Source organism: Xylocopa sonorina, chromosome 16 (assembly GCF_050948175.1).
Source record: "Xylocopa sonorina isolate GNS202 chromosome 16, iyXylSono1_principal, whole genome shotgun sequence".
Lineage (NCBI taxonomy): Eukaryota > Metazoa > Arthropoda > Insecta > Hymenoptera > Apidae > Xylocopa > Xylocopa sonorina.
The window spans coordinates 2,421,988-2,449,178 of record NC_135208.1 but is presented as its reverse complement, the minus strand read 5'-3'; the positions used below and the strand labels follow the sequence as shown (position 1 = coordinate 2,449,178).

Below are 27,191 nucleotides of genomic sequence, written 5' to 3'. Positions count from 1 at the left end.
CCTTTAAAACACATTTCTCCAAACGTTAATCCGTATTCTCAGGAATAACGAAGCAATCGAGTCTCGCAGAGGGCAACCGAACCATCCTCCAACATCCTAATACTTCTTTAACACCCTCTTCTTCCCCCTAAAAATCCTAGAAAACAAAAATAAAAATCATACTGGTGTCCGACTATCTCTCTCTCGTTGATTAAATCTAAAAAAGTACAGCGTTCTGTCCAGCGTCCAGAGTTATCAGGTGAAAAACTATATTTACAAGTCGAACGAGCTTTATAAAAATCAATGGCGAATAAATTATTGTACAGCGTTAAATTGTTTACAGCTATTTCTACTTCATCAGACTCCCTTTCGCCTGGTTCGTGTTAGTTTTACTGTCGAACAGCTCTTCGTCCATCAACTCAGGCCCTTTCACCTGGTCGTTGCACCGAAAACTCTCCACTTTGTTACCACTGAACTGCTTCTGTGCGGACAGGCCACTCGGCTTGGCACAATTGATCAGATTCAGAATCACAGTGGAATCCTCAGACTCGAGCATTGTCTGCAGCCCCTGTCTGAACTGATCGATCATGCGCACAATCTCAACCATGGTCACATTCTTGCTGACGTTCAGCGTTGGATTGAATGGATTGTAGATGAACAGAGGCGACTGGTCACTCTTCGGCTTGAGCTTCGCCTCTCGAATGCAGATCGCTTGCATCTTGAAGTCGAACATGCTGTAGTACTCGAAGAAGCCGAACAGAAGGCTGTGCAGGGACTCCTGGTTGTTGCACTTGGTGTTGCGCCTCCACTGCACGTGCCACGGTTTATTCTCAGACTGCGTATCGTTGGTGTACAAGGTATTTACAGAGAAGGTGAAACCTGCGAACGATACACATTTACATGCGCACTGTATCCTCAGAGTAAACGCTGCGCAGACTGATCATAATCACCACGGCAGGTCTTCAAGGTGTTCAACGAGGGCAACACGTTCCTCGTCTGCAGGTAGAACATTATCAGAAGGGTCAGAGAGAAGTTGGTCAGCCAATGACCAGGCGTCTCTCTTGTTATGTTAGCGTTGCGTGCCCACTTGCGAATGGTGCAGACCAATGGCTTGACTCGCCAGTCCAGCTCGCTGTAGATGTACAGCAGCTCAGACATGTACAGCGCAACCCTGTGCGATGGTTTCGAACATGATTACGCAGCTCTGAACAGTTCGACTGGGCGCATTTTAACATACGTACGAATTCGTACAGCTGAGATCGCACTGCATGTTGGTGTTCATATTGTAGAACTTGATTATTGGCACCCTCGCTTCGAGGATCTTCTTCAGGCCACTGATGCCAGGCACGCACATCCTCATCATCATGCTGATCAGCTCGAGGAACTCCTTCTGCTCGTTTTTCTCTGTGAAGTAGAGTGGCTGCGTGCAGAACAGGAACCGTCCTTTTTGCTACGGAGAGAAGAGTCAGTGAGGCTGAGCCTTAGGCATGCTTCGCTGAGTCGTTGAGGCAGTGCGTGGCTACTTACATTCATGTACTGCGTCTGTTTCTTTCCGTCAGTCTGGCAGAGTAAATCTAGATCGCAGCCAATCTGACCGAACCCATTCACAGAGGAGCCGAATGGCAGGACGTGCAGGTTTGAGAACAACTTCGATATGTAATAGCTGATCTGTTCGGCAGTGTGAAACCTGAGTCTTATGTTCAAGTCTGTCACGGTCAGCATCTCGCAGAGGGCCATCATCTGCTCCGTGGGCTGGAAACAGCGCAACGTCTCTGCTTATTCTCAAAACGTAATCCAATCTCTAACATATGCGCATCGATACGTTACTGTGGTCAGTGATCGTAGATGCTTCCGGATCTCCTCTGCGCTGGAAACTCTAAACGTCGAGTGATGGTGGGTACAAATATTCTTGAGCACCGACGAGTCGTGCGAGTAAGTGTTCTGCTGTCCCTGGTAGTAGAATAAAGGCGTAGTCGTATACGTGCAGTCAGGGCTCAATTTGGCGAAGGCTATCAATTGAAAACTTTCCACCTGCTTCTCCGCCTCCATCTCGAGCAGCAGGAAGTTCTACGGTTGACATCGAACAATGCAAACCAGCCACGCACCGTGGAATTTGGACGACAAGGGCGATCTCTGTGTACCTACTTGGTCGTTCAGCGTGGTGAAGGGGAACGTCCTCGCTACAGTGCCAAAACGACTGACGAACCCATGCACCTGCAGGATGTGATCGAACGTGCTCACTTTGATCAGAACGCTCTTCCTCGCCTGTTTCCGTCTGAACTCCATCATCTCGTTGAACGTTCTGAACGTACCGTTCGACTTGCCAGGTTCTGCGAAACATTCGTAATGCCTCGGTTACTCAGCTCGCTCGCTTCGCAGGGTTCTCGCGAGCTCTCAAAGCCTTTCTCAAGAACTTAAGAACTCTTTCGAACGGAAGTAAAAAGTTTTTGTAATAAATCAAGCGTCGTTGTTCCAACGCCAGTGCCGAAGCATTTAAAAGTGTAAAAACATAGACGTAGGCGGTCGTAGACGGTACAAAGCAATTTTATGTCCGTACTAACGATACAAATGGTTTAACGAGATATTATGAATTGTAAGTAAGTCGTTTAATGTACAATAGTTTCTAGAATGGATTAGAGACGATGTGAGGGTAGTCACGTATTTTTGTACGCTTGTTAATTAAGTTTCATTGATGATATCTTCATTGGTGGTTCGTTCCTCAGCAAACAGTGGTTGCGCTCAGCAAATATGCAAATAATTAAATTGTTAGTGGCAAGATAAGCGTGGTGAAGAGGAACGTTGCTGAAAGCAGATTACGTTCGATGATTATCGCGGTGGATTCGAGGAAATTGACGGTGAATCGAAGATGCGAAAGTTGAAAGTTGTTGAGGTTAGAGTGCGAAGGTTAGTCGAGCGTTTAAATGGATATTGCTGGCGATTTAAAAGGCGTACCGCGTCTGGACCTGGTCTCCCGGTCCCTCTGCCATGATTGGAACCGTTTGTTGACTATACATTTACAGTAGAACGTGGTTAACAGAGGCGAGTAGTTTTGATTAACACGATGTGCGAGCGCCATTTTTAAATCCACTACCGCAGCGACAAACACGTGGTACCTGCGGCGCGCGTGCAAACCATTGGCCGTTGACTGTTCGCGGGTAAAGTAGAGATGTTGCTTTTAATAAAGGATATTAAATTATTTAGTAATTAATATGTAAGGTTAATAATTGATACTTAACTAATAATAATAATAACAATAATAATAGCAATAATAATAAAAATAATAATAATAATAACAATAACAATAATGATGATGATAATAATAATAATGATAATAATAATGATGATGATAGTAATAATAATAATGATAACAATAACAATAATAATAATAGTGATGATGATAATAATAATAACACCGATGATGATGCAATAATATAATGATTATAATACTAATAATGATGATAATAATAATAATACTGATGATGATAATAATAATAATGATTATAATAATAATAATGATAATGATAATAATAATGATAATAATGCTAATGATAATAATGACAATGATGATAATAATGATAATGATGATAATGACGATAATGACGATAATGATGACAATGATGACAATGATGGCAATGATGATAATGATGACAATGATGGTAATGATGATAATGATGATAATGATGATAACGATGACAATGATGATAATGATGATAATGATGATAATGATGACAATGATGATAATGATGATAATGATGAAAATGATGATAATGATGACAATGATGATAATGATGATAATGATGACAATGATGATAATGATGACCATGATGATAATGATGACCATGATGATAATGATGACAATGATGATAATGATGACAATGATATTAATGATGACGATGATGATAATGATGACGATGATGATAATGATGACAATGATATTAATGATGACGATGATGATAATGATGACGATGATGATAATGATGACGATGATGATAATGATGATAATGACGATAATGATGATAATGATGACGATGATGATAATGATGACAATGATATTAATGATGACGATGATGATAATGATGACGATGATGATAATGATGACGATGATGATAATGATGATAATGATGATAATGATGATAATGACGATAATGACGATAATGATAATAATGATAACAATGATAATAATAATAACAATAACAATAACAATAACAATAACAATAATGATGATGATGATAATAATAATAATACCGATGTTGATAATAATAATAATGATTATAATACTAATAATGACGATAGTAGTAATAATACTGATGATGATAATAATAATAATAATAATGATTATAATAATAATAATGATGATGATAATAATAATAATAATATTAATGATAATAATAACGATAATAATAGTAATAATAATAAATATTGTATGTTGTATTAATAATAAATGTTAGTACAATAAATGTTATGTATGATATATTAATAATAAGAGTAACAAATATTAATAATAAACATCTGTGACTGGTTTTTCATAATAAATAATTATGTGTATTAATTACAAATAATAAAAATGATAAATAACTAATATATATACTAGCAATTTTTATTATTTAATAATATAATTCATTTATTTGGTTTCAAATAGTTTTTAAATTTTCGCGCGCAGTGAGCGACGTGGTGGCGCCATCTCTGTGAGAACTGCTGAAACTAAACGATGAGTAGTTTCAGCAGCCCTCACAGAGATGGCGCCACAGGCGCTGATTGCGCGCGAAGATTTAAAAACTGTTTGAAACCAATTAAATCCTTTTTTATTATTAAAAAGCAGAGAATAGGAAATGTTTAACATACTAAATCATTTAGATTACGTTCGTTAATTAATAAGAAATGTAGTTTATTCAATTCGTACTGAATTAACTGCGATAGTTTAGAGTTTTATCAAATTATTTACTTTCTATTTGAGAGAATATTGTTTACAATTATATATCCTGTACCTATTAATAAAATAAGCCTTTATATACTTAATTGCAAAAGTAGAATTAACAAGCTTTATATTCTAACAAGTATCTTCTTGTACTAAACCTACTTAATTATATTTGTTATTTCTACTGTTATAATTCTTGTTTAATTGATATGTATATATTTACTATTTATTGTTAATTAACGTAAACGATTATATTTGATCTACTAAACATCTCATATTTCTCGTTATCTTATAATATAATTTATCTTTATGATTTCAAATAGTTTTCAAATTTTCGCGCGCACTCAGCGCTGTGGTGGCGCCATCTCTGCGAGTGTCGCTGAAACTAAATGGCGAGTAGTTTCAGCGCCCTCCTCACAGATGGCGCCACTGTCGATAAGTAGTTCACTTCGCTGTCGGTAACGCTGAGCGAGCAGTTTGAGCGCTTTTCGCAGAGATGGCGCCACGTGTTCTACAATGGAGTCGATTATATCTGTCTCACTCTTTCTTACAGCTTTCGCATATATCTTTCTCTCTCTTACCTATAAAGCGGGAAATATACAAGAAATTAAAATCAAGTTACTAAAGTATACAATAAATTGCAGTAAAATTACTGAAATATGCAAGGAATTAAGATAAAATTATGAAATATGCTAATATCGCAAAAATTACTGAGATATACAAGAAATTAAAATAAAACTACAAAATATGCTAATATCGCGATAATTACTGAAATATAGAAGAGATTGAAATAAATATTTTGCCAGCAAAAATCAGAAATGTTTTATTTCTAAATTCTTGTATATTTCCAGCAAAAGAAAAAAGGCGAGATAACTTTTCAAAGAACCCAATAAGTACTTAATTGCTTCAGAAAAAGATGGCAAAAGGTATCGTGGACCAAAATGAAGTATACTTAATTTAATAAAATGCTTATACACTCTAAAAAAAGCCATATTTCATAAAAAAAGGGAAATGACTTTACGAACAACTCGATAAGTACTTAATTGCTTCAGAAGAGCTTCGCTTCGAATCAGGATCAAGTCAAATATTACTCGGACCAGTATTTTGCCACCAAAAATCAGAAGAATAATAAACGTGGAATCAATTTCCAGTCTGAAAGATGGTAAAAGGTATCGTGGACCAAAATGAAGAACACACAATTTAATAAAATATTCATACACTGTAAGAAAAAGCCATATTGCATTAAAAAAGGGAAATGACTTTACAAACGGCTGAATAAGTACTTAATTGCTTCAGAAGACCTTCGCTTCGAATTAGGATCAGGTGAAATAGTTTAATAAAATGTTTATACACTCTAAGAAAAGCCATATTTCATTTCCAGCGAAAGAAAAAAAACGAAATGACTTTAGAAACAGCCCAATAAGTACTTAATTGCTTCAGAAAAAGAGGGCAAAAGGTATTGTGAACCAAAATAGAGGATACATAATTTAATAAAATATTCATACACTCTGAAAAGAACTATATTTCATTTTCAGCAAAAGAAAAAGAACGAAATAATTTTACAGAGCCCAATAAATACTTAATTGCTTCAGAAAAAGATGGCAAAAGGTATTGTGGACCAAAAAATGAAGAATACACAATTTAATAAAATATTTGTACACTCTAAAGAAGCCAAAATTTCATTAAAAAAGGGAAATGACTTTCCAAACAGTCCAATAAGACCTTAATTGCTTCAGATAGGGATCAAAGTCGGTCAATACGTGTCCTTCCCTTGAAAAACGAAGCGCAGCAGCACCGTCCTCTGCCGGTAGATCCTCGAAACACATCATAAATACTTAAAACACCTCTCTCTCTCGTCTCTCTTTACTGCATCGTCCTCTAAAGCCTAATCGAACGGTTCCCCTCTGTTTCAGGGTCTGAAAGCAGCTCGTCCTCGTCGTTTCTTCTCCTCCTCCTGCTCAGATTCATCGTCGTCCCGTTTCTTCCGTGCATCCTCGTCTCTCCTTGCTTGCAACACGTATTTTCACCTCTCTCTCTCTCTCTCTAGAGCCTCCCTCTCTCACCTGTGAACGATTCTCCGCTGGTCTCAGCGAGGAGAACGGCTCAAAGGTAACAGAGAGGACGAAGAACAGTGCAGTCTCGAGCCTCGCGTCGATCGCAACGGAGTTCTCCAGTCTGTGGCTCGTTTTCACGGCTCGATCGGGACTTAAAACTCGCTGGTACGCGTTGCAGTGACGGTATCCCTCGAATCCAAGCCAAAATACAGCTACAAATCCCTTAAACTTCATCAGCAACCTCGCAGTGACGATTTGCAGGCCTTAAAAGAGACGAACAGAGAAGAAATACGATGACTATTGGCAATATTTGGATGTAAACGACTCGTAGTGCGCGTCGAGACGATGGACGCTCGTCTGGTGGACCCTCAGGACCTCGATAACGACCCACACCAGTCGTTCTCGCGTTATTGCTGCTGATTTGGGGATGACGACGCACGCGAGATGGTTTTTATGGCCAACCAGAACGCGTTTTCGATGCTACCCTCGATTATTCACTTGCATTCTACCTTCTCGCGAGGATCTCGTGCCCTACCGGAAGTGCTGATGACGAACCAGCCGGATCCACGAGGAGAACCGAGCTGGTGATCGAGAAATCTCTCTGAAAAGTGATCCTAGCAATCATTTCTGACTCTATTTTTCCCTTAATTAGCAAAGTGTTCGTTTCTGGCCGAGGAAATCAGAAGATATTGGTGAACTGAGCAATCCTTGGACGTGGATCACTGGTCAGACAGGTGAGATATGCTCTTTGATCTCTGTTTTCTCGTCTCAAGGGACATTTTGAATGGTCTGTTCTCTACTTTAGAGCGATACGTTCGATTGTCGACGAGTTCGCGTCCCAAATTGGTGTGCTGGATGAATGTTGGAGGTGTTCTGGTGCGTGTAAATTGCTGCACGAGTCGATGAGGGGCTCGTCGAACGTCTCTGAGTGCTCTCTCTGTTTTTATCCGCGTTGAAACCAAGATGGCGCAATATCTTGTTACAAGGAAGGACCGCGAAGATCACGTTGGCGGCCGTTCAAGGGCGCTCAGCCCGCTTAGAACGAGTTCCCAGCGGATTTATCGTCGCAGACGGTTCAGATGCGATTGAGGGGTTGAAAATTCGCTGGTTACGACATCGAGAGAGGTGGTTCCACGGTCTCAAGGTCGTCGAAAGCGAGCACGCGCGTTTCACAGCGAGCGTAAATGCTCTTTTTTACTGTATTTCGTTTTGCTTTCGATGGTTTGGGATTTCTCTTGGTGCTGTACGCCTATTTGCATCGATGTGGGTCTTTTGCAATCGAATACTGTTGGCTGAATTGTTAATCTGCATTTTGAAATGCGATTATGTAATTTTTAGTGGAGTAGGATAGGTTCTTTTTAATTGAATTCTGTTTAAAATTGAGCTCGATATTGTAAAATTCTTAATTAATTAAACAACTAATATTAGTTCACAATAGAAGTTGCGACACTTCATGACACAAATAATATTAAAATCTCTTCTTAATTAATTCTAAATAGAAAAGAGTAATTTCTCTTGAATTGAATTCTATTTAAAATTGAGCTCAATATTGTAAGTTATGAAAATCGAGAAACATTTTAGTTTCATGACACAAGCAATATTAAAATTCTTAATTAATTCTAAATAGAAAAGAATAACTTTTTTTGAACTGAATTCTATTTAAAATTGAGCTCAATATTATAAGATATTAAAATCGAGAAATATTTTAGTTTCATGACACAAGTGATATTAAAATTTCTTTTTAATTAATTCTAAATAGAGAAATTAATTCAAAATGGAAAAGAATAACTTTTTTTGAATCGAATTCTATTTAAAATTAAGCTCAATATTGTAAGTTATGAAAATCGAGAAATATTCTAATTTCATAACACAAGTAATATTAAAATTCTTAACTAATTTTAAATAGAGAACAATAACTTCTTTTGAATTGAATTCTATTTAAAATTGAGCTCGATAAAATTCAATTAAATTCTTAATTAATTCTAAATAGAGAAGGATAACTTCTTTTCAATTGAATTCTATCTAAAATTGAGTTTGATATTGTAAGTTGCAAAAATCGTCAAATATTTTAGTTTCATGACAGAAGTGATATTAAAATTTCTTCTTAATCAATTCTAAATAGAGCAATTAATTCTAAATAGAAAAGAATAACTTCTTTCGAATTCAATTCTATCTAAAATTGAACTCAACATTGTAAGTTATAAAAATTGTCAAATATTTTAGTTTCATGACACAAGTTATCTTAAAATCTCTTTCTAATTTATACTTTATACTCATAAATATTCTTCTCAATGCATTTCTCTCCCTTTTAGTGGCATTTCTTAGGGTACATATTTTCTCCATCGCAATGAATTCATTTTATTACATTTATGTATCTAAAATTAATCTCAATATCGTAAATTATAAAAATCTCTGAATATTTTAGTTTCTTAATCTTTATCATATATTTCTGTTCTTAAATCACATTCAAGAAACTTAATAATTCATTGAAAAATACTCAAAATTGTTCACGTGTTGCAAAAACACATACAAACATTTATTTCATCAAATAAAAATACTCAAAAATGTTCACGTGTTGCAGAAACACATACAAACATTTATTTCATCTAATAAAAACAGTCAAAAATGTTCACGTGTTGCAAAAACACATACAAACATTTATTTCATCAAATAAAAATACTCAAAAATGTTAACATACTAGAAAAACATTTACAAACATTTATTTCATCTCTTATAAAATTAAAGAGAGATTCAATTTTGTTGTCAGGATCAATATAGTATCCAAAAGAACTTATTTCTCTCCATTCAGAACAATATTATCGCATTCAACTAGAATAAAACATAAATTCCAGCTTAAATCATTCTAAAATCAAACAAAATGAAAATCTTGAATGAAAACTATTTCTTAGACGCTTAAATCTGTATCGAAAACGTAGATCCAAGTTCCTGGAATACCCCACGTCGTTGCACCCGCAACCGTCGACTTACATCCGGTACAATCACGCTTCTACGCGTACGCGCGTTTCATCCAAAACGTTGGCCCCATCTGTGGGGCCACAATTTCGATCTGAACGCTGATATCGTTCCATGAGAACAGCCAGGAGGCCGTGAGAGGGCTAGCGTCGAAAAACGAAGCAGATAGAGGGGTTTGGGACACGCGAGAATGGCTGGCAGCTGCGCGAGCAACGTGGAAGCGATCGTTTCCTTTCTCGAGCACGCACGGAAAACGGAGGGGCGGACCCTGCCAACGGCTGAATGGGTTCAACGTGGACTTTACAGTCGGTTTAATGAAACCGCGTTATGCAACGGAACCACGCGAAAACGGGTACAAGGCTCGCGACGCTTGTTCATCCTCGTAGGTGGTTACACTGGTGACCAAATATGCTGACGCCAAGGATCGTCCACGCTCACGCGTATTGAAACTGATGATTTTGGTCCACGGATGTACGCTGCATTATATTCTGGGATGAAAGGATCTGTGAAATTTGAGGGATTAGTTGGAGATTTTGCTTGATATTTGTCGTGGAGTTGTTTGGAATTTTTGGAGAGCCACTAGTAGTTAAATTTGTGGCTTCTTTAAGTAGTATGTGCTTCTTCGAGGTGTGCAATATTGTGAACTTTAAGGAATTACTTGAAATTCTTCTTAATATTTACCATAGAGTTATTTGGAATTTTTCCGGAGCCACCAGTCATCAAATTTGTGGCTTCTTCGAGTAGTACAATGTTGCAAATCTTAAGGAATTACTTGAAATTCTTCTTAATATTTACTATGGAGTTGTTTCTAATTTTTCTGGAGCCGTCAGTCATTAAATTTCTGGCTTCTTCAAGTTGTGCAATATTGCGAACTTTAAGGAATTACTTGAAATTCTTCTTAATATTTACCATAGAGTTATTTGGAATTTTTCTGGAGCCACCAGTCCCTAAATTAAATTTGTGGCTTCTTCAAGTAGTTCTAATAGTAATATTGCAAAGTATTCCCTTGTAATGGTAGCTGCTTCAAGTAGTACAATATTGCAAACTTTATTTTTGGTTTTGTCAGGAAAAGTATGTTAGCAGAATATTGTTTCAACTGTTGCTAGTCGTGAGATGAGATCATCGTGTGACGCACCTTATCTTAAAAGATAATTAGATAAGGAATTATTAGTTATTAAAGTAATAAAATTATTAAATATATTATTTAATCTAATGTTAGATTATCTTAAAAGAATTTTAAGAAGAATAATTTGTTTCAATAGTGTATTAAAGAACCATTTAAAGTTCTTTGATATAAAAAAAAATTGTTAGAGAATTATATAAATATTTTATTTAGTTACGAGTACTATAATTTGCTAAAATAAATTAGTTACTTGAATAAATAAAATAATACTTAAATAAATTAGTTATCAAATAAATAAAATAATACTTAAATAAATTAGTTACCTAAATAAATAAAATCTACTTAAATAAATTAGTTACGTCAATAAATAAAATATTAATTTTACCAAATATTACTTACAAGTACAAAAACTTAAATAAATACATTTAAAATATATTTTATAAATATTTACTTTATTTATTTAAGTTTTGGTATTTGTAACTAAATAAAATATGTATTTAACTTGCTAAAATAAATTGTTTGTACCTTGTAAAAAATACCTAAATTCAATAATGCTTTATTTGCAAGTAAATCGCAATTGTCTTGCTTTGGGATTGAGTTTAGAGTTTCTGTTTAAACGAACACGATTATTGAATTTATTGCTCATAAGACTAGTCTGTTGTGTTTGGAAATCTTGAAGTTTCGCAAGCTGGCAAAACGCATATGTATCGATGACTATGTCCGCGTTACGCGATAAAAGTCAGCGGTGACTTCAACGCACGGTATGCCATGACGTGGGCACTGTTCCTATACCAGCACTCTCAATGATCTACCAACACTTTGTGGCCATCAAACCAAGACATTTTCACGACTTGCAGACAATCAAAGAATTCTGCAGAACCTGAAATAGAAAATAGCTGCTCTTAGAATAATTATATATAATTATAGCCCTTTTGCAAATCATATTTACCCTTTTGTAGATTAAATTTGTTTTCTTGCAAGTTAAATTCACCCTTTTTGAGAAATTAAACTTGAATAATCCTTTTGCAAATTAATTTTGGTACTCTTTTGTAAATTAAATTTGTTGTGTTGTAAATGAAATTCATCCTCTCGCAAGTTAAACTCAGCCTTTCTCAAATGAAACTTAAATAATCTCTTTGCAAATGAGAGTCATCCATTTGGAAATTAAGTTTCTCCTTTATAAATCAAATTCATTGTTCTGGAGATCAACCATATATCATCAATCAACCATACATTATACTTCTACAATGATAAATAATTTTTTTTAAGATTTATCTCAACAATTTCTTCAACAATTGATTCCTTTGAATTATTGAAAAACTCAAAGAATGATTTGAAAAAACAGAAGAATAAATTTAATTCGCAAAAGGGTGATGTGATTTTTAATTTCCAAAGTAATGAATTTGAAAACATCCAAAATATAAATTTAATTTCCGATTGGATGACTTTGACTAGCAAAAGAATTAATTCAAGTCACAAAAAACTGATATAATTTCCAGAATTATAAACTTAATTCCCAGAGCCTAACATTAATCATCAAAACAATGAATTCAATTTCTAAAGAAGAAAATTAATTTCCAAATAGATGACTTTCATTTGCAAAAGGGATTATTTCAATTTGATTTGTCAGAAAGGGTAAATCTAACTTGCAAAAGGACAAATATAATTTCCAAAGAACAACTTCAATTTACAGACTACCAAACTTGATTTGTACAAGCATAAACATAATATTGAACAAATATTAAACATAATACAGAATTTAAAATGCTAATACCAAATTATCATCTGTGTTTCAATCGCATAACAGAAAAAAAAAATGGAAAGTGAAGACATAATACTTGACTTGCAAAAGGACCAATATCATTTCCAAAGAACAGCTTCAAGTTATAAAATACCAAACTTGATTTGCACAAGTGTAAATATAATAGTGAACAAATATTAAACATAATACGTAACTTGCAAAAAGACGAATATCGTTTTCAAAGAACAGTTTCAACTTCCAAACAATCATCTGCAAAGAGTAATTAACTTACAAACTCGATTCTCACAAGCGTAAACATAATAATAAACAAATATTAAACATAATACATAATTTGCAAAATGACAAATATCATTTTCAAAGAATAACTTCAACTTACAAGCTATCATCTTCAAAGAACAACTTCAACTTACAAGCTATCTTCAAAGAACAACTTCAACTTACAAGCTATCATCTTCAAAGAACAACTTCAACTTACAAACTTAGGAATTTGATTTAAACAAGTGTAAACATAATACTGAACAAATATCAAACATAATATGTGATTTGCAAAAGGACGAACATCATCTGCAAAGAATAACTAACTTACAAACTTGATTCTCACAAGCGTAAACATAATAATAAACAAATATTAAACATAATACGTGATTTGCAAAAGGATGAACATCATTTCCAAAGACTAATTTTAACTTACAAACATAATATGCGACTTGCAAAAGGCCCAATATCATTTCCAAAGAACAACTTCAACTTCCAAACAATCATCTCCAAAGAACAACAAACTTACAAACTCGATTCTCCCAAGCTTAAACACAATAGTAAACAAATATTAAACGTAATATGTGACTTGCAAAAGGACGAACATCATCTGCAAAGAATAACAAACTTACAAGCTCGATTCTCCCAAGCGCAAACATAAAACACAATAGACAACATAAAATACCATCATCAAATCATCATCTATATTTCATTCACATAACAGAGAAGTAGCAGAAAGTGAAAGGCGTCGTTAGATACGTCCCTGGGCCAGCAGGTATCCAAAGGCTCTCGACACGAGCCTGGTCGTCCGTCGTTAGAAAAGGTGGGGAAGAAGGGTTGGCAGAACCTCGCGGGATGTCGATCGACCAGGCTCGCAAAATCGTGGTCCGTTTCGTCGTTGGTCGAATCGAGTATCGGGTTTGGTCTTGGTCTGGAAAATGGCGGGCAGTTGCGAGGGCTACGGTCAACCGCGGCGGTCCAGTGTTCTCGAGGTCGTCGTTCCAGCAGCTCGCCTCTCTTTCACGAAAAAGTGAACGTGTTTCGCGTAATGTTCGACCAGCCTTACAAAACTCTGCCGCGTCGCTTTCACGACACGTCCGTTACTAACCTTTCCAAAACCATTTAGTCGCCTTCTGGTCCAAAAATCCAGTCGTTTTCCGCTAAATTCAGCCACATTTTGCTAAATCCCAGTCCTAGTTGATTTTAAATTCCAATTATCCTTGATTTATCCACGATAGACACGTCCACTACATTTAATCGCCTCTAAGTCCAAAAATCCAGTCGTTTTCTGCTAAATTTCAGTCCTACTTGATTGTAAATTCCAATTATCTTTGATTTATCCTTGATGGACACGTGCACTGCTAACCTTTCGAAATTAAAGCATTTAATCGCCTCTAAGTCCAAAAATCCAGGCATTTTCTGCTAAATTCTAGTCCTAGTTGATTTTAAGTTCCAATTAACCTTGATTTATCCTTGATGGACACTGCTGTTACTAAATTTTCCAAACTAAACCATAATTAAACCACTTAATCGCCACTAAGTCCAAAAATCCAGGCATTTTCAGCTAAATTTCGTCATATTTTGTTAAATTTCAGTTCTTCTTCGTTTTAAGTTCCTTGATTTATTCTCGATGGACACGGTTGTTACTAACCTTTTCAAATTAAGCTGTTTAGTCACTTTTAAGTCCAAAAATCCAGTTACTTTTTGTTAAATTCAGTCATATTTTGCTAAATTCCGTCATATTCTGCTAAATTCCAGTCTTGGTTGATTTTAAGTTCCAATTAACCTTGATTTATGCTCGACAGACACGTCCACTACTAACCTTTCGAAATTAAATCATTTAATCGCCTCTAAGTCCAAAAATCCAGTTATTTTCTGCTAAATTCCGTCATATTTTGCTAAATTTCAGTCCTTTTCTGCTAAATTCCGTCACATTTTGTTAAATGCCAGTCCTAGTTGATTTTAAATTCCAATTAACCTTGATTTATCCTCGATGGACTCGGTCGTTACTAACCTTTCGAAATTAAATCATTTAATCGCTTCTAAGTCCAAAAATCCAGTTACTTTTTGCTAAATTCCAGTCCTTTTCTGCTAAATTTCGTCACATTTTCTTAAATTCCAGTCCTGGTTCGTCTAAAATTGCAATTAACCTTGATTTATCCTCGATGAACACGGCTGTTACTAACCTTTCCAAATAAAACCATTTAATCGCCTCTAAGTCCAAAAATCCAGTCGTATTTTGCTAAATTCAAACATATTTTGCAAAATTACAGTCCTACTTGATTTTAAATTCGAATTAACCTTGATTTATCCTCTAAAATTCCAATTAACCTTGATTTATTCTCGATGAACACGTCCATTACTAACCTTTCGAAATTAAACCATTTAATTGCCTCTAAGTCCAAAAATTCAGTCATATTTTTCTAAATTCAGTCTTATTTTGCTAAATTCCAGTCCTTTTCTGCTAAATTCCAGTCCTCCTTCATTTTAAATTCCAATTAACCTTGATTTATCCTCGATGAACACTGTCGTTAGCAACCTTTCGAAATTAAACCATTTAACTGCCTCTAAGTTCAAAAATCCAGTCATTTTCTGCTCAATTCAGTCACATTTTGCTAAATTCCAGTCCTCCTTCATTTTAAATTCCAATTAACCTTGATTTATTCTCGATGAACACTGTCGTTAGCAACCTTTCGAAATCAAACCATTTAACTGCCTCTAAGTCCAAAAATCCAGTCATTTGTTGCTAAATTCAGTCATATTTTGCTAAATTCCGTCACATTTTGTTAAATTTCAGGCCTAGTCGATTTTAAATTCAAATTAACCTTGAATTGTCCTCTAAAATTCCAATTAACCTTGAATTATCCTCTAAAATTCCAATTAATCTTGATTTATCCTCGATGAATACGTCCGTTACTAACCTTTCGAAATTAAACCATTTAACTGCCTCTAAGTCCAAAAATCCAGTCATTTTCTGCTAAATTCAGTCGTATTTTGCAGAATTCCGGTCCTCCTTCGTTTAAAATTCCAATTAACCTTGATTTGGCCTCGATTTCGTGACGAAAGCGTTCGCCAGTGACCAATCGTTGACACCTTTCAGCCGCCATTTTGGATCACGCGCGAATTCGAGATTCTCGATGAGAACGACCAATCAGCGCTCGATTACTCGCGCGACGCAATTGGTTGGACTTAATAAACGTTGTTGTTGGTCAGAGACGTTCGACTGAGGCCAAATGGGATGAGAAATATCGAGTGAAACAGCGAAATTGTGTGGATTTTTCGTTCGTTTGTGATGAAATGGCGTCGCGCGAGAGACGCTCGCAGCCACGAGACTTCGACCCAGTTATTAATATCTGACTTTCTCTTTCATTTTAGCCATGGACTGGCGGGAGATCGTATTGCTGTTTCTATTGGTGAGTAAACAGAGAGATTTAGTCGATGACAGCATCAAAACAAACGACTTGACATGTGCACTTCTGTTATTCTTACTTATTTTGCTAGAATTAACAATTAATATGTTTATTTATTAATTAATACGTGCGTATTGATGATAGATGATTTAATTGGAGAGAGAAAGTAAAAGAATGCAAGTGGATGATCGTAATTTTTCGTCAGAGAGTCGATTGAAGATGATTTGGAGATGCAGGATTAGTTTGCCGTCGTTCGATGGTGATTTTGATCGCCCACGATGGATCGTGTGGACAATACGCTTTCTCTTATCGTATGAAAAAAAACAGCGTGGCTGAGAGCACACCACGAGCTGGAATGCTGAGGGTTATGTAATGCTTTTGTTGAAAGAGCGCTCCACTAACTGTGTCGAAGCGGCTGGAATATTTTCTGCGATTTTTTGGTTGTTTTACACCTGGCAATTTGGAGTTGTCACTCTGTTTGAGTTAATTGATTTTATTGTGGCAACGATTTTATGCGTTTTATGAAAGTCTTCTGTGTTTTGGATTTTTTAGGACACTGATTTTGTATTCGTGGTATAATCATGAATTGTTTCTTTGTTTCTGCTAATTGATTTTATTTTATCAACTATTATTTTTCTATGTTTATTGAATATCTTCTGCATTTTGCAATTTTTCTTTTTTTTTTCTGTATTCAATGGAAATCTTGTGCGTTTTGTAATTCTTTTATATTTTTTTTGCCTCAACACTAATTTTATATACAGTTATTCATGTTGTCATGAATCGTTTCTCTATTTTAGTTAATTGATTTTATTCTATCAACAACTTTCTGAGTTTAATGCAAATCCTTTGCGTTTTGCAATCTTTTTATTTTTTTTTTCGCCTTGACACTAATTTAATGTGCAACAATTCAATGTTATCATGAATTGTTTCTCTATTTCTGTTAAATTATTTTATTCCAACAATAACTTTCTGAGTTTAATGCAAATCTCGTGCGTCTTGCAATATTTTTTATTCTTTTTCTTTGCCTTGACACTAATTTTATAAGCAGCAATTCATGTTATCATGAATTGTTTCTCTATGTCTGCTAATTGATTTTATTCTATCAATAGCTTGTTGCATTCATTGCAAATCTTCTGCGTTTTGCAATTATTTTTTTTTTTCTTGCCTTGGCACTAATTTTGTATGCAACAATTCAATGTTATCATGAATTGTTTCTCTGTTTTTGTTAAATTATTTTATTCTATCAACTATCATCTTCCTTTTTTCATTGCAAATCTTTTGTGTTTTGCAATTTTTTTGTTTCTTTTTTTTTCTTGCCTTGGCACTAATTTTATATACAGCAATTCATGTTTTTATGAATCATTTCTCTGTTTCTGTTAAATTATTTTAGTTTGTCAATAACTCTCTGCATTCAATGAGAATTAGAAGATTAGAAAATTATAGAATTATTGTCGAATAGAAAAAAAATATACAAATTCTGATGAAGTCCCTAATTCTAGATGATTTTATTCTATTAGTAATTCTCTGCGTTCAATGAGAATTAAAAATTATATAATTATTATCAAATAGAAAAAAATGTAGAACTTCTGATGAAGTTATAATTTTAGATAATTTTATTCTATAACTCTCAGTAACTCAGAGTAACTCTCTGTATTCAACGAGAATTAGAAAATTAGAAAATTATAGAATTATTGTCGAATAGAAAAAAATGTAGAACTTCTGATAAAATTATAATTCTAGATAATTTTATTATATTATTAACTGCTTTCAATGAGAATTAGAAAATTAGAATATTATAGAATTATTGTTGAATAGAAAAATCTGTAGAATTTCTAACAAAATCCCTAATTCTAATGACTTTATTCTATCAGAAACTCTCTGCATTAAATAAAAATTATACACTATAAATTATTATCGAATATAACAAAATATAGAACCTCTGACAAAGTTATGATTAATTAAACCAACCACTGGCTTTTTGTACAGCTTGTGAAAGTCAATAGAATATGTACAATCACATAATTTTTGTTCTTTGTATTATAATAATATTGATAAAGAGTGATTGGCACTTTGTATTAACTGCAACAATAGTTTTTGCATTACAGACATTTCTATCGCTCTAAAACAAGAAAAAGAATTGTACAAAATTGTACAAAATAATTTAGAGAGAAACGCTAATACATTTCATAGCAAATATTGCAATAATTATCAATTGTATACAACAAACACTATCATAAAACAAAGAACTATGAATTTAATATCATTAATTCAATCAAAAGGTTGCAATTTTGTGTCTATGCAACGTTTAATAATAATTGCATACAATTCAAGTAGAATATATTAATTAAATCAGTGATTCTGAAACTTTTTGTGTTACAATTTATCCTCGTTGGACCAAAATCCACCAAAATGCCTTCTGTTTTTTGCTACGACAACCACTGGTACCAGAAAAATGGCCAACGAAATAGCAGAAATGGCATAAACAAAGAGATAATTACGTTACCATACTGTAAAAAACAGATTCTACTACTACGTTACTAAATCTTAGTGATTTTAATAGCTCGCATGCATTCAGAGCCAATACATTCAAACTTGATCCCGTTTTTCCGCCAGCGATCTCGAGAGCGAAGCAAAAAGCCTCCAGCTCAGTAGAAAAGGCAAGTTTTAAGAGAAGAAAGCGTTTCAAGAAGATGCTCGCGTGGAATAACCAAGTGGACGCACTCATATTCACATCTGAGGAGAATCAACATTGAAAATCCTGAAAATTTCACAAATATTTATCCAAGAAAGAGTTTCAAGCGGATGGAAATATTTACAGAAAGCTGAGGACACTCTTGAGACGTCTAAACTAAAGTTTCTAGTCTTCTCTTCATTCTGAATGCGAAACAAATTGTCTTTGAGCATCCTCCATCGAAGAGCATCAACGTTGGAGTTGAAAAAAGCTGCTCTGTCGAAGAGCATCAATGTTGGAGTTGAAAAAAGCTGATCTGTCGAGGAGAATCAACGTTTAAACCTGCGAGAAGAACTCCAAGGTCTTCTGGAGCGTGGATAAAAAAGAGAACAGGCGATAAGGAGTCGAAGAACGCCTGGTGTGCTGGCAAATATTTGCTCAGCGGTTCAGCAAACGCTGGAAAGAGAGGACCAACCGCGCCTACTTTTACTTGGTGTTCTTTTAGAGTATCTCGCGGAGCCTGGAGCCCGTTTTCACAAACGTTTCTCTGTGGAGCTGGTAGGAGAGCAGAGATATCGGAAGTGAGCCGCTAAACGCTTCCTTGCGAGCTGTTCACACGTCCCAGCGTTGCGTTGTTGAGGAAATTTCGACGTGGTCTCGTAGATGATGGTGTATTGGCCCTTTAAATTCATTTTTTCGCAAATCAAGCCTTATACTTCTTCTTTGTTGAGTTTCAGAGCATTGTAGATGATGGTTGATTACTGTATTGGCCCTTTAAATCCAAATCAAGCCTTATACTTCTTCTTTGTTGAGTTTCAGAGCATTGTAGATGATGGTTGATTACTGTATTGGCCCTTTAAATCCAAATCAAACCTTATACTTCTTCTTTGTGGAATTCCAGAGCCTTGTAGATGATAGTTGATTACTGTATTGGCCCCTTAAATCCAAATGAAGCCATACCTTTCTTCTTTATTGAGTTCCAGAGCCTTGTAAATGATGGTTGATTACTGTATTGGCCCTTTAAATCCAAATCAAGCCTTATACTTCTTCTTTGTTGAGTTTCAGAGCATTGTAGATGATGGTTGATTACTGTATTGGCCCTTTAAATCCAAATCAAACCTTATACTTCTTCTTTGTGGAATTCCAGAGCCTTGTAGATGATAGTTGATTACTGCATTGGCCCTTTAAATCCAAATCAAGCCTTATACTTCTTCTTTGTTGAGTTCCAGAGCCTTGTAAATGATGGTTGATTACTGTATTGGCCCTTTAAATTGATATTTTTGCAAATTAAGTCATATATTTCTTCTTTGTTGGATTCTAGAGCCTTGTAGATGATGGTTGATTGCACTGTATTGGCCCTTTAAATCTAAATTAGGCCTTACACTTCTTCTTCATTGAATTCCAGGTTCAAGAGAGTAGAAAAAACTAAATACAACATGTATTAAGAGACTTTAGGAATCTTTTTATCATTGAAGGCAATAATTGAACTAAACAGTAATAAAGGAGGCTGCTAAATGATTTTTTGTACTTCACTAGAATTAAATATTAATTAACACAAGAGTTAGCTTATTTGAAGGCTGCTGTAACTTTTTATATTTTACTATTGGTATTTTTATGTGTGTAGAATTAAATATTAATTAATACAAGAGCTAGTTCATATGAAGACTCGCAGAGGCCATACATTCTCCACTTATGCTTCAGAAGCTTTCATTTTGATATAAAAAAATACTAAATAAATTATAAATACTTAATAAATGCCAATAAATCATAATTTTAATTAATAATTAATTCTTCAAAGAGTAACTCTCTTAAAAAAAAATACTTAAGAATAAAATACATGGAAAATTGTGCATTGCGGAAACATAGCAACCACAAGAAAATAGCATAAAGCTTCCAACAGTAAATTTATGCAAGAACCTTGGCTCATCTTTACAAAAAATGATTCTTAAGAGATCAATGGAAGATCGTGTCAACTAGATTCAGCGTCTAATTAATTCTAATTCATCCGTGGTTTTCTTCTTTACAATTTTTTATGAAGGTGAAACCATTTGAAAATCTGCAAATAAATCATAATTTTAATTAACAATTAAATCTTCAAAGTGTAACTCTCTTAAAAAAATACTTAACAAGAATATAATATATGAAAAATTGCACCTTTTGAAAATTGCCAATAAATCATAATTTTAATTAACAATTACTTCTTCAAGGTGTAACTTTCTTAAAAAAAAAAAAAAAATAAGAATATAATACAAAGCAAATTGCACTTTTCAAAAATCTACCAATAGATCATAATTTTAATTAACAATTAAATTAAGTCTTCAAAGAGTAAGAAAAGAAGTTTTTCTCTTAAAGAAAAAAAATACTTAATAATATAATATATGAAAAATTGTCCCTTTTGAAAACACATATTTCATGAATCACCTGGCACATACATTCATTTTCTTCTTCATCCATGGTTTTCTTCTTTACAATTTTTTATGCAGGAAAATCTGCCATATCAGGCGTTTGAAAATCTGCCAATAAACCATAATTTTAATTAACAATTAACTCTTCAAAGTGTAAAAACAAACATTACTTAACAAGAATACAATACAAAGCAGCATGGCTGGTAAAAAGAATCCAGCTGGATGCGATCGAGTAATTGCAGTTCTCTAATAGAACAGACATGTGCTCGAAGGAACGTATCGTGAGAATGGTCAATAGAAAATGACGTTCGTCGAGAACGAGAAAGAGAAAGTGGTCGTTGACGCGGGCCAAGTTTAGAGCGAAGTCGATTGCGTAAATGGTTTTTCGCTGATTCCGTTCGATCCCATCGATTTACGTGACTCGACTGGCAAGGACGCTCGTTTGGCGGATTCCAAACGGATCTGAGCGGAGAACCGGAACTGGTGGCTCCGTATATGGCCTCGAGAGACAGAGGACGCGATAGAAAAGTGTCGAAGAACGGAGGCGTGGGCGGTTCTTGTGAAACCTGGAATTTAACAGAGGGTTTGCAATCTTTGGCTGTGCCCACGCGTATCAGCGATTTGTAAGCCTTTTTCTATCGTAAATAATTGTCAGCGATATTGTGGCGATGGTAATTGCATTGTTGGATTTCAAATCAACAGGGTTAATCCTTTTAGTGGCGAAGATAACTAAACGAATTCGAGGAATTTCCTATGGTTTCAGAAAAAGCAGCAAACTATGGAAGAATTGAAGTATAATGTAATGCAAATTATATTACAATACTTGCACAACAATATAAAGACTGATCAAAATCATAAAAACCAAGCTTCTCTTTTGCAAACACTGTTTTCAGTAATCATCGTTTGGTCAATTTTATGCAGGTCATTAGGTGGACCAAGAAAGACTTTGATGCACGACGACGTGTCATTTGAGCTGTCTGATAACTATCGTAAACACAAAAGCTGCGATTATGGTCCCAAGTCACTCTGTGCTTCGTTTCTACTTTATTGCTCTAACATGTACAGAGCCTTGGCACTAATCAACATAAGATTTCTCTGCAATATAGATTTTTACATTTATAAATGTACTTCAAAAATATCTTATAAATTTAAAGAACTTGTAAACTTATAAATTTCTTTGCAATATGGGTTTTTAAATTTATAAATATACTTTTAAAATTTCTTATAAATTTAAAAAACTTGTAAACTCATCAATTTCTTTGCAATATGGGTTTTTAAATTTATAAATATACTTTTAAAATTTCTTATAAACTTAAAGAACTTGTAAACTCATAAATTTCTTTGCAATATGGGTTTTTAAATTTATAAATATACTTTTAAAATTTCATATAAATTTAAAAAACTTGTATAATTATAAATTTCTTTGCAATATGAGATTTTCAATTTATAAATATACTTTAAAAGTTTCTTATAAATTTAGAAAACTTGTAAACTCATAAATTTCTTTGCAATATGGGTTTTTAAATTTATAAATATACTTTTAAAATTTCTTATAAATTTAAAAAACTTGTAAACTCATAAATTTCTTTGCAATATGGGTTTTTAAATTTATAAATATACTTTTAAAATTTCTTATAAATTTAAAGAACTTGTAAACTTATAAATTTCTTTGCACTATCGCTTTTTAATTTGATAAATCTACTTTAAATGTTTCTTACAAATTTAAAAAACTTGTAAACTTATAAATTTCTTTGCAATATGAGATTTTAAATTTATAAATATATTTGTACAAATTTCTTATAACTTTAAAAAACTTGTAAACTCATAAATTTCTTTGCAATATGGGTTTTTAAATTTATAAATATACTTGTACAAATTTCTTATAAATTTAAAGAACTCGTAAGCTTATAAATTTCTTTGCAGTCTGGGTTGTAAAGTTCTCTGCAATATGGCTTTTTAAATTTACAAATATACTTGTACAAATTTCTTACAAATTGAAAAAACTTGTAAACATATAAGTGTCTTTGCACTATGGGTTTTTAAATCGACTTAAAAAGCTATAAATATGCTTTAAAAATGTCTTATAAATTGAAAAAACTCGTAAACATATGAATGTCTTTCCAGTATGGGTTCTGAAGTTCTCTGCAATATGGATTTCTAAATAGTAGCACCATTAACTAGTGAAAGTGTTCGAAACTCCAAATCCAATCTGAAATAAATAAAACCATTTCACAACGAAAACTTGTATATAAATTGACGTTTGAGAGACTGTACCAATCCAACGTCTGTCGCTTACAGGCAAAAAAAATACTGTCTGGGCAATAATCATGCGAGTGAATGAACTTTTATAATTAATTAAGACACCGTGGAAGAACAGAACACCTGGTTTTGATACTCCATCGACTGTTATTACGCGAGGATTATATAAAAACACGCGGAAAATCTTTACGCAATTCCCTTGCTAATGCCTAGGTAATGATCGTCGGTTTTCTGAGTGCAAGTAACGCACGTAATCGAACCATTAAATGGCGAAAGGATAGGGCTCCACTCTGTCGAGAGTTTTTAAGTCAGAGTTGACTTAAAATCCAAGAAATCTGAAATGAAAGAATTATTATTTGAATTATTCGTTTGTCTTTTGTCAGTTTAATAAGTTTCTTATTAATAGTTGTAGTATTCAACATTTTCTGAGGAAATTTATGGAGAACCTTTTGCAATTTTTACCTTTTGTTTTGTTTACCTTTTGCCAGTTTAATCATTTTCTTATAAAAAGTTGTGTTATTCGATATTTTCTGAGGAAATTTATAGAGAACATTAATTAATAATTTTCTCATAAATTTATGGAGAACTTTAATCAACAATTTTCTCATAAATTTGTAGAGAACCTTTTGTTTTCTTCATCTTTTGCAATTTAACAATTTTCTTATAAAAAGTTGTGTTATTCAATATTTTCTGAGGAAATTTATGGAGAACTTTAATCAACAATTTTCTCATAAATTTGTAGAGAATTTTAATTAACAATTTTCTCATAAATTTATGGAGAATCTTTTGCAATTTTTACCTTTTACTTTGTTTACATTTTGCTAAGCTTAAGTTTTCTAAGCTGAAGGTTTCTAAACTGAAATTTTCAGAGCTTAAGCCTTCTAAACGCAAGGTTTTTAAGCTCAAGTATTCAAAACTCAAGCTTTAGAAGGGCAAGGTTTCTATATTTAAGTTTTCTAAGCACAAGATTTCTATACTTAAGTTTTCTATGCTTAAGTTTTCTAAGATCAATGTTCCTCAACTTCAATTTCTAAAGCTTAAGCCTTCCAAGCGCAAGGTTTCTAAGCTTGAGTATTCAAAACTCAAGCTTTCTAAGCATAAAGTTTCTAAGCTTAAGTTTTCTAAATTCAAACTTTCCAAATGCAAGAATTCTAAGCGCAAGGTTTCTATGCTTAAGTTTTCTAAGATCAATGTTCCTCAACTTCAATTTCTAAAGCTTAAGCCTTCTAAGCGCAAGGTTTCTAAGCTTGAGTATTCAAAACTCAAGCTTTCTAAGCACAAAGTTTCTAAGCTTAAGTTTTCTAAACTCAAACTTTCCAAATGCAAGAATTCTAAGCGCAAGGTTTCTATGCTTAAGTTTTCTAAGATCAATATTCCTCAACTTCAATTTCTAAAGTTTGAGCCTTCCAAGCGCAAGGTTTCTAAGCTTGAGTATTCAAAACTCAAGCTTTCTAAGCGCAAGGTTCCTAAGCTTAAGTTTTCTAAGCTAAAATTTAACAATTTCCTCATAAAAAGTTGTATTATTCAACATTTTCTCATAAATTTATGGAGAATTTTAATTAACAATTTTCTCATAAATTTATGGAGAATCTTTTGCAATTCTTACCTTTTGTTTTTTTTACCATTTGCAATTTTTACCTTCTGTTTTGTTTACCTTTTGCAATTTAACAATTTTCTCATAAAAAGTTGTATTATTCAGCATTTTCTCATAAATTTAAGGAGAACTTCAGTGCTATTATTTTTTTAAATACAAAACACGCTTTATTTATTAGCATCTGTGATGGTGAAAGGTGCAGACAAAGCTTGAAGAAGGTCCTCGCGTGCCAATCTGATACGTATAACTTTCACGTTTTAACGAGTCTCTTTACAGTTGGTTTATTGTCGCGTAATCGTTTCACAGTAATTCTCCATTCAACGTGCATCTCCCTCAGAATGCATTATATCAGAGAAGACATTTGTATACACGCATTAACCAGAGTCACATGTGGCGAATAATAGATGAAATCAACGCTATCATTTCCTAGCAGAGGACAAACGAAGCCAGAAGTCTGCAAAAAAGAATAGAAATTCAGTAAAAAAATATTTCATGAAAATTACTGTAAAAATATTACATGAAAATTACTGTAAAAATAATGCAAAAGAAATTGCAAAAAATATTGCAAAAAATATTGCATGAAAATTGCAGAATTGCAGTAAAAAAAGAATTCTGGAATTCTTAAAGAAGATTGAGAAATTCTCTTATTTAGAAAAGTTAAATAATCATCGAATAGAAGATCAGACACTCAGTAAAAAATATTGCATGAAAATTACTGCAAAAGAAAAATTCTAGAATTCTCAAGCAAGATTGAGAAGTTGGATTGAAAATTATTTAGAAAAGTTAAGTAATTTTCGAGTAGAAGATCAGACATTCAGTAAAAAAATATTCCATGAAAATTACTGTAATAATACTCCACAAAAATTACTGTAAAAATATTGCAAAAAATATTGCATGAAAATTACTGTAAAAAAGAATTCTGAAATTCTCAAACAAGATTGAAAAATTCCCTTATTTAAAAAAGTTAATTAATCTTCGAATAGAAGATGAGACATTCAGTAAAAAATATTCCATGAAAATTACTGTAGAAATATTGCAAAAAATATTGCAGGAAAATTGCTGTAAAAAAAGATTTCTGGAATTCTTAAACCAGATTGAGAAATTGGATTGAAAATTATTTAGAAAAGTTAAGTAACCTTCGAATAGAAAATCAGTCATTCAGTAAAAAATATTCTTAGAAAGTTAAGTAATCTATGAGTAGAAGATTAGACATTCAGTAAACAATATTGCATGAAAATTACTGTAAAAAAAATTCTAGAATTCTTAAGTAATCTTCCAGTAGAAGATTAGACATTGAATAAAAAATATTGCATGTAAATTACTGTAAAAATATTGCATGAAAATTACTGTAAAAAAAGAATTCTATAATTCTCAAACAAGATTGAGAAATTGCTAATTTAAAAAACTTAAGTAATCTGCTAATAGAATCTTTAATGTCCCTATTGAGACACCTCACAGTGGGATATTCAAAGCCAATCCTCTCTAAACATTTTCTACGATCGCAAAAATAGGTTTCAAAGTCTGCGAACTCCACAAAAAATGAGATGTAGATGTTGCCTCGAGAATATGAAAATTTTCTGGGCCTACAATCCTACTTGAACGAACACGCTTTTATCCTCCAAGGATGAAGAACAGATTGTACAGCCTCGAATCGAGGCGTGTAAATCATTCGCTGGCTGGTTGAACACGCGTACGCCTTTAAAAGTACACAGAGTTTATGGAAAATGGTAATAGAGATCTCTTTAACTGGACATCGTCCTTGGGATATTTCCATAGAGCCTTGTTCCCTGT

General features: G+C 33.5%; 3 protein-coding genes across 3 annotated transcripts in view; 2 read left to right on the top strand and 1 right to left on the bottom strand.

Annotated features, from left to right (window-relative positions):
• Positions 1-25: 25 nt before the first annotated feature.
• Mtpap (mitochondrial poly(A) polymerase) lies at positions 26-3,055 on the bottom strand. Its single transcript, XM_076907503.1, has 9 exons — positions 2,932-3,055; positions 2,125-2,309; positions 1,807-2,046; positions 1,507-1,731; positions 1,221-1,429; positions 941-1,150; positions 373-854; positions 174-328; positions 26-127 (listed from the first exon to the last, which is right to left on the bottom strand). Exons 1-9 carry the CDS (start codon positions 3,053-3,055, stop codon positions 26-28), a joined length of 1,932 nt encoding a protein of 643 aa, XP_076763618.1.
• A 442-nt stretch (positions 3,056-3,497) lies between these two features.
• On the top strand, positions 3,498-4,494 carry LOC143431017 (uncharacterized). Its single transcript, XM_076907502.1, has 3 exons — positions 3,498-3,635; positions 3,953-4,407; positions 4,464-4,494. The coding sequence occupies exons 1-3, from the start codon at positions 3,498-3,500 to the stop codon at positions 4,492-4,494; spliced, it is 624 nt and encodes a 207-aa protein (XP_076763617.1).
• A 5,583-nt stretch (positions 4,495-10,077) lies between these two features.
• Positions 10,078-27,191, top strand: part of Pio (zona pellucida domain-containing protein piopio) — a 121,512-nt gene continuing 104,398 nt past the window's right edge. Inside the window, exons 1-2 of the mRNA XM_076907411.1 lie at positions 10,078-10,307; positions 16,437-16,474. Of these exons, the coding sequence (XP_076763526.1) occupies positions 10,112-10,307; positions 16,437-16,474 (234 nt within the window). The 5' untranslated portion in view covers positions 10,078-10,111. The remainder of the gene's footprint in view (positions 10,308-16,436; positions 16,475-27,191) is intronic.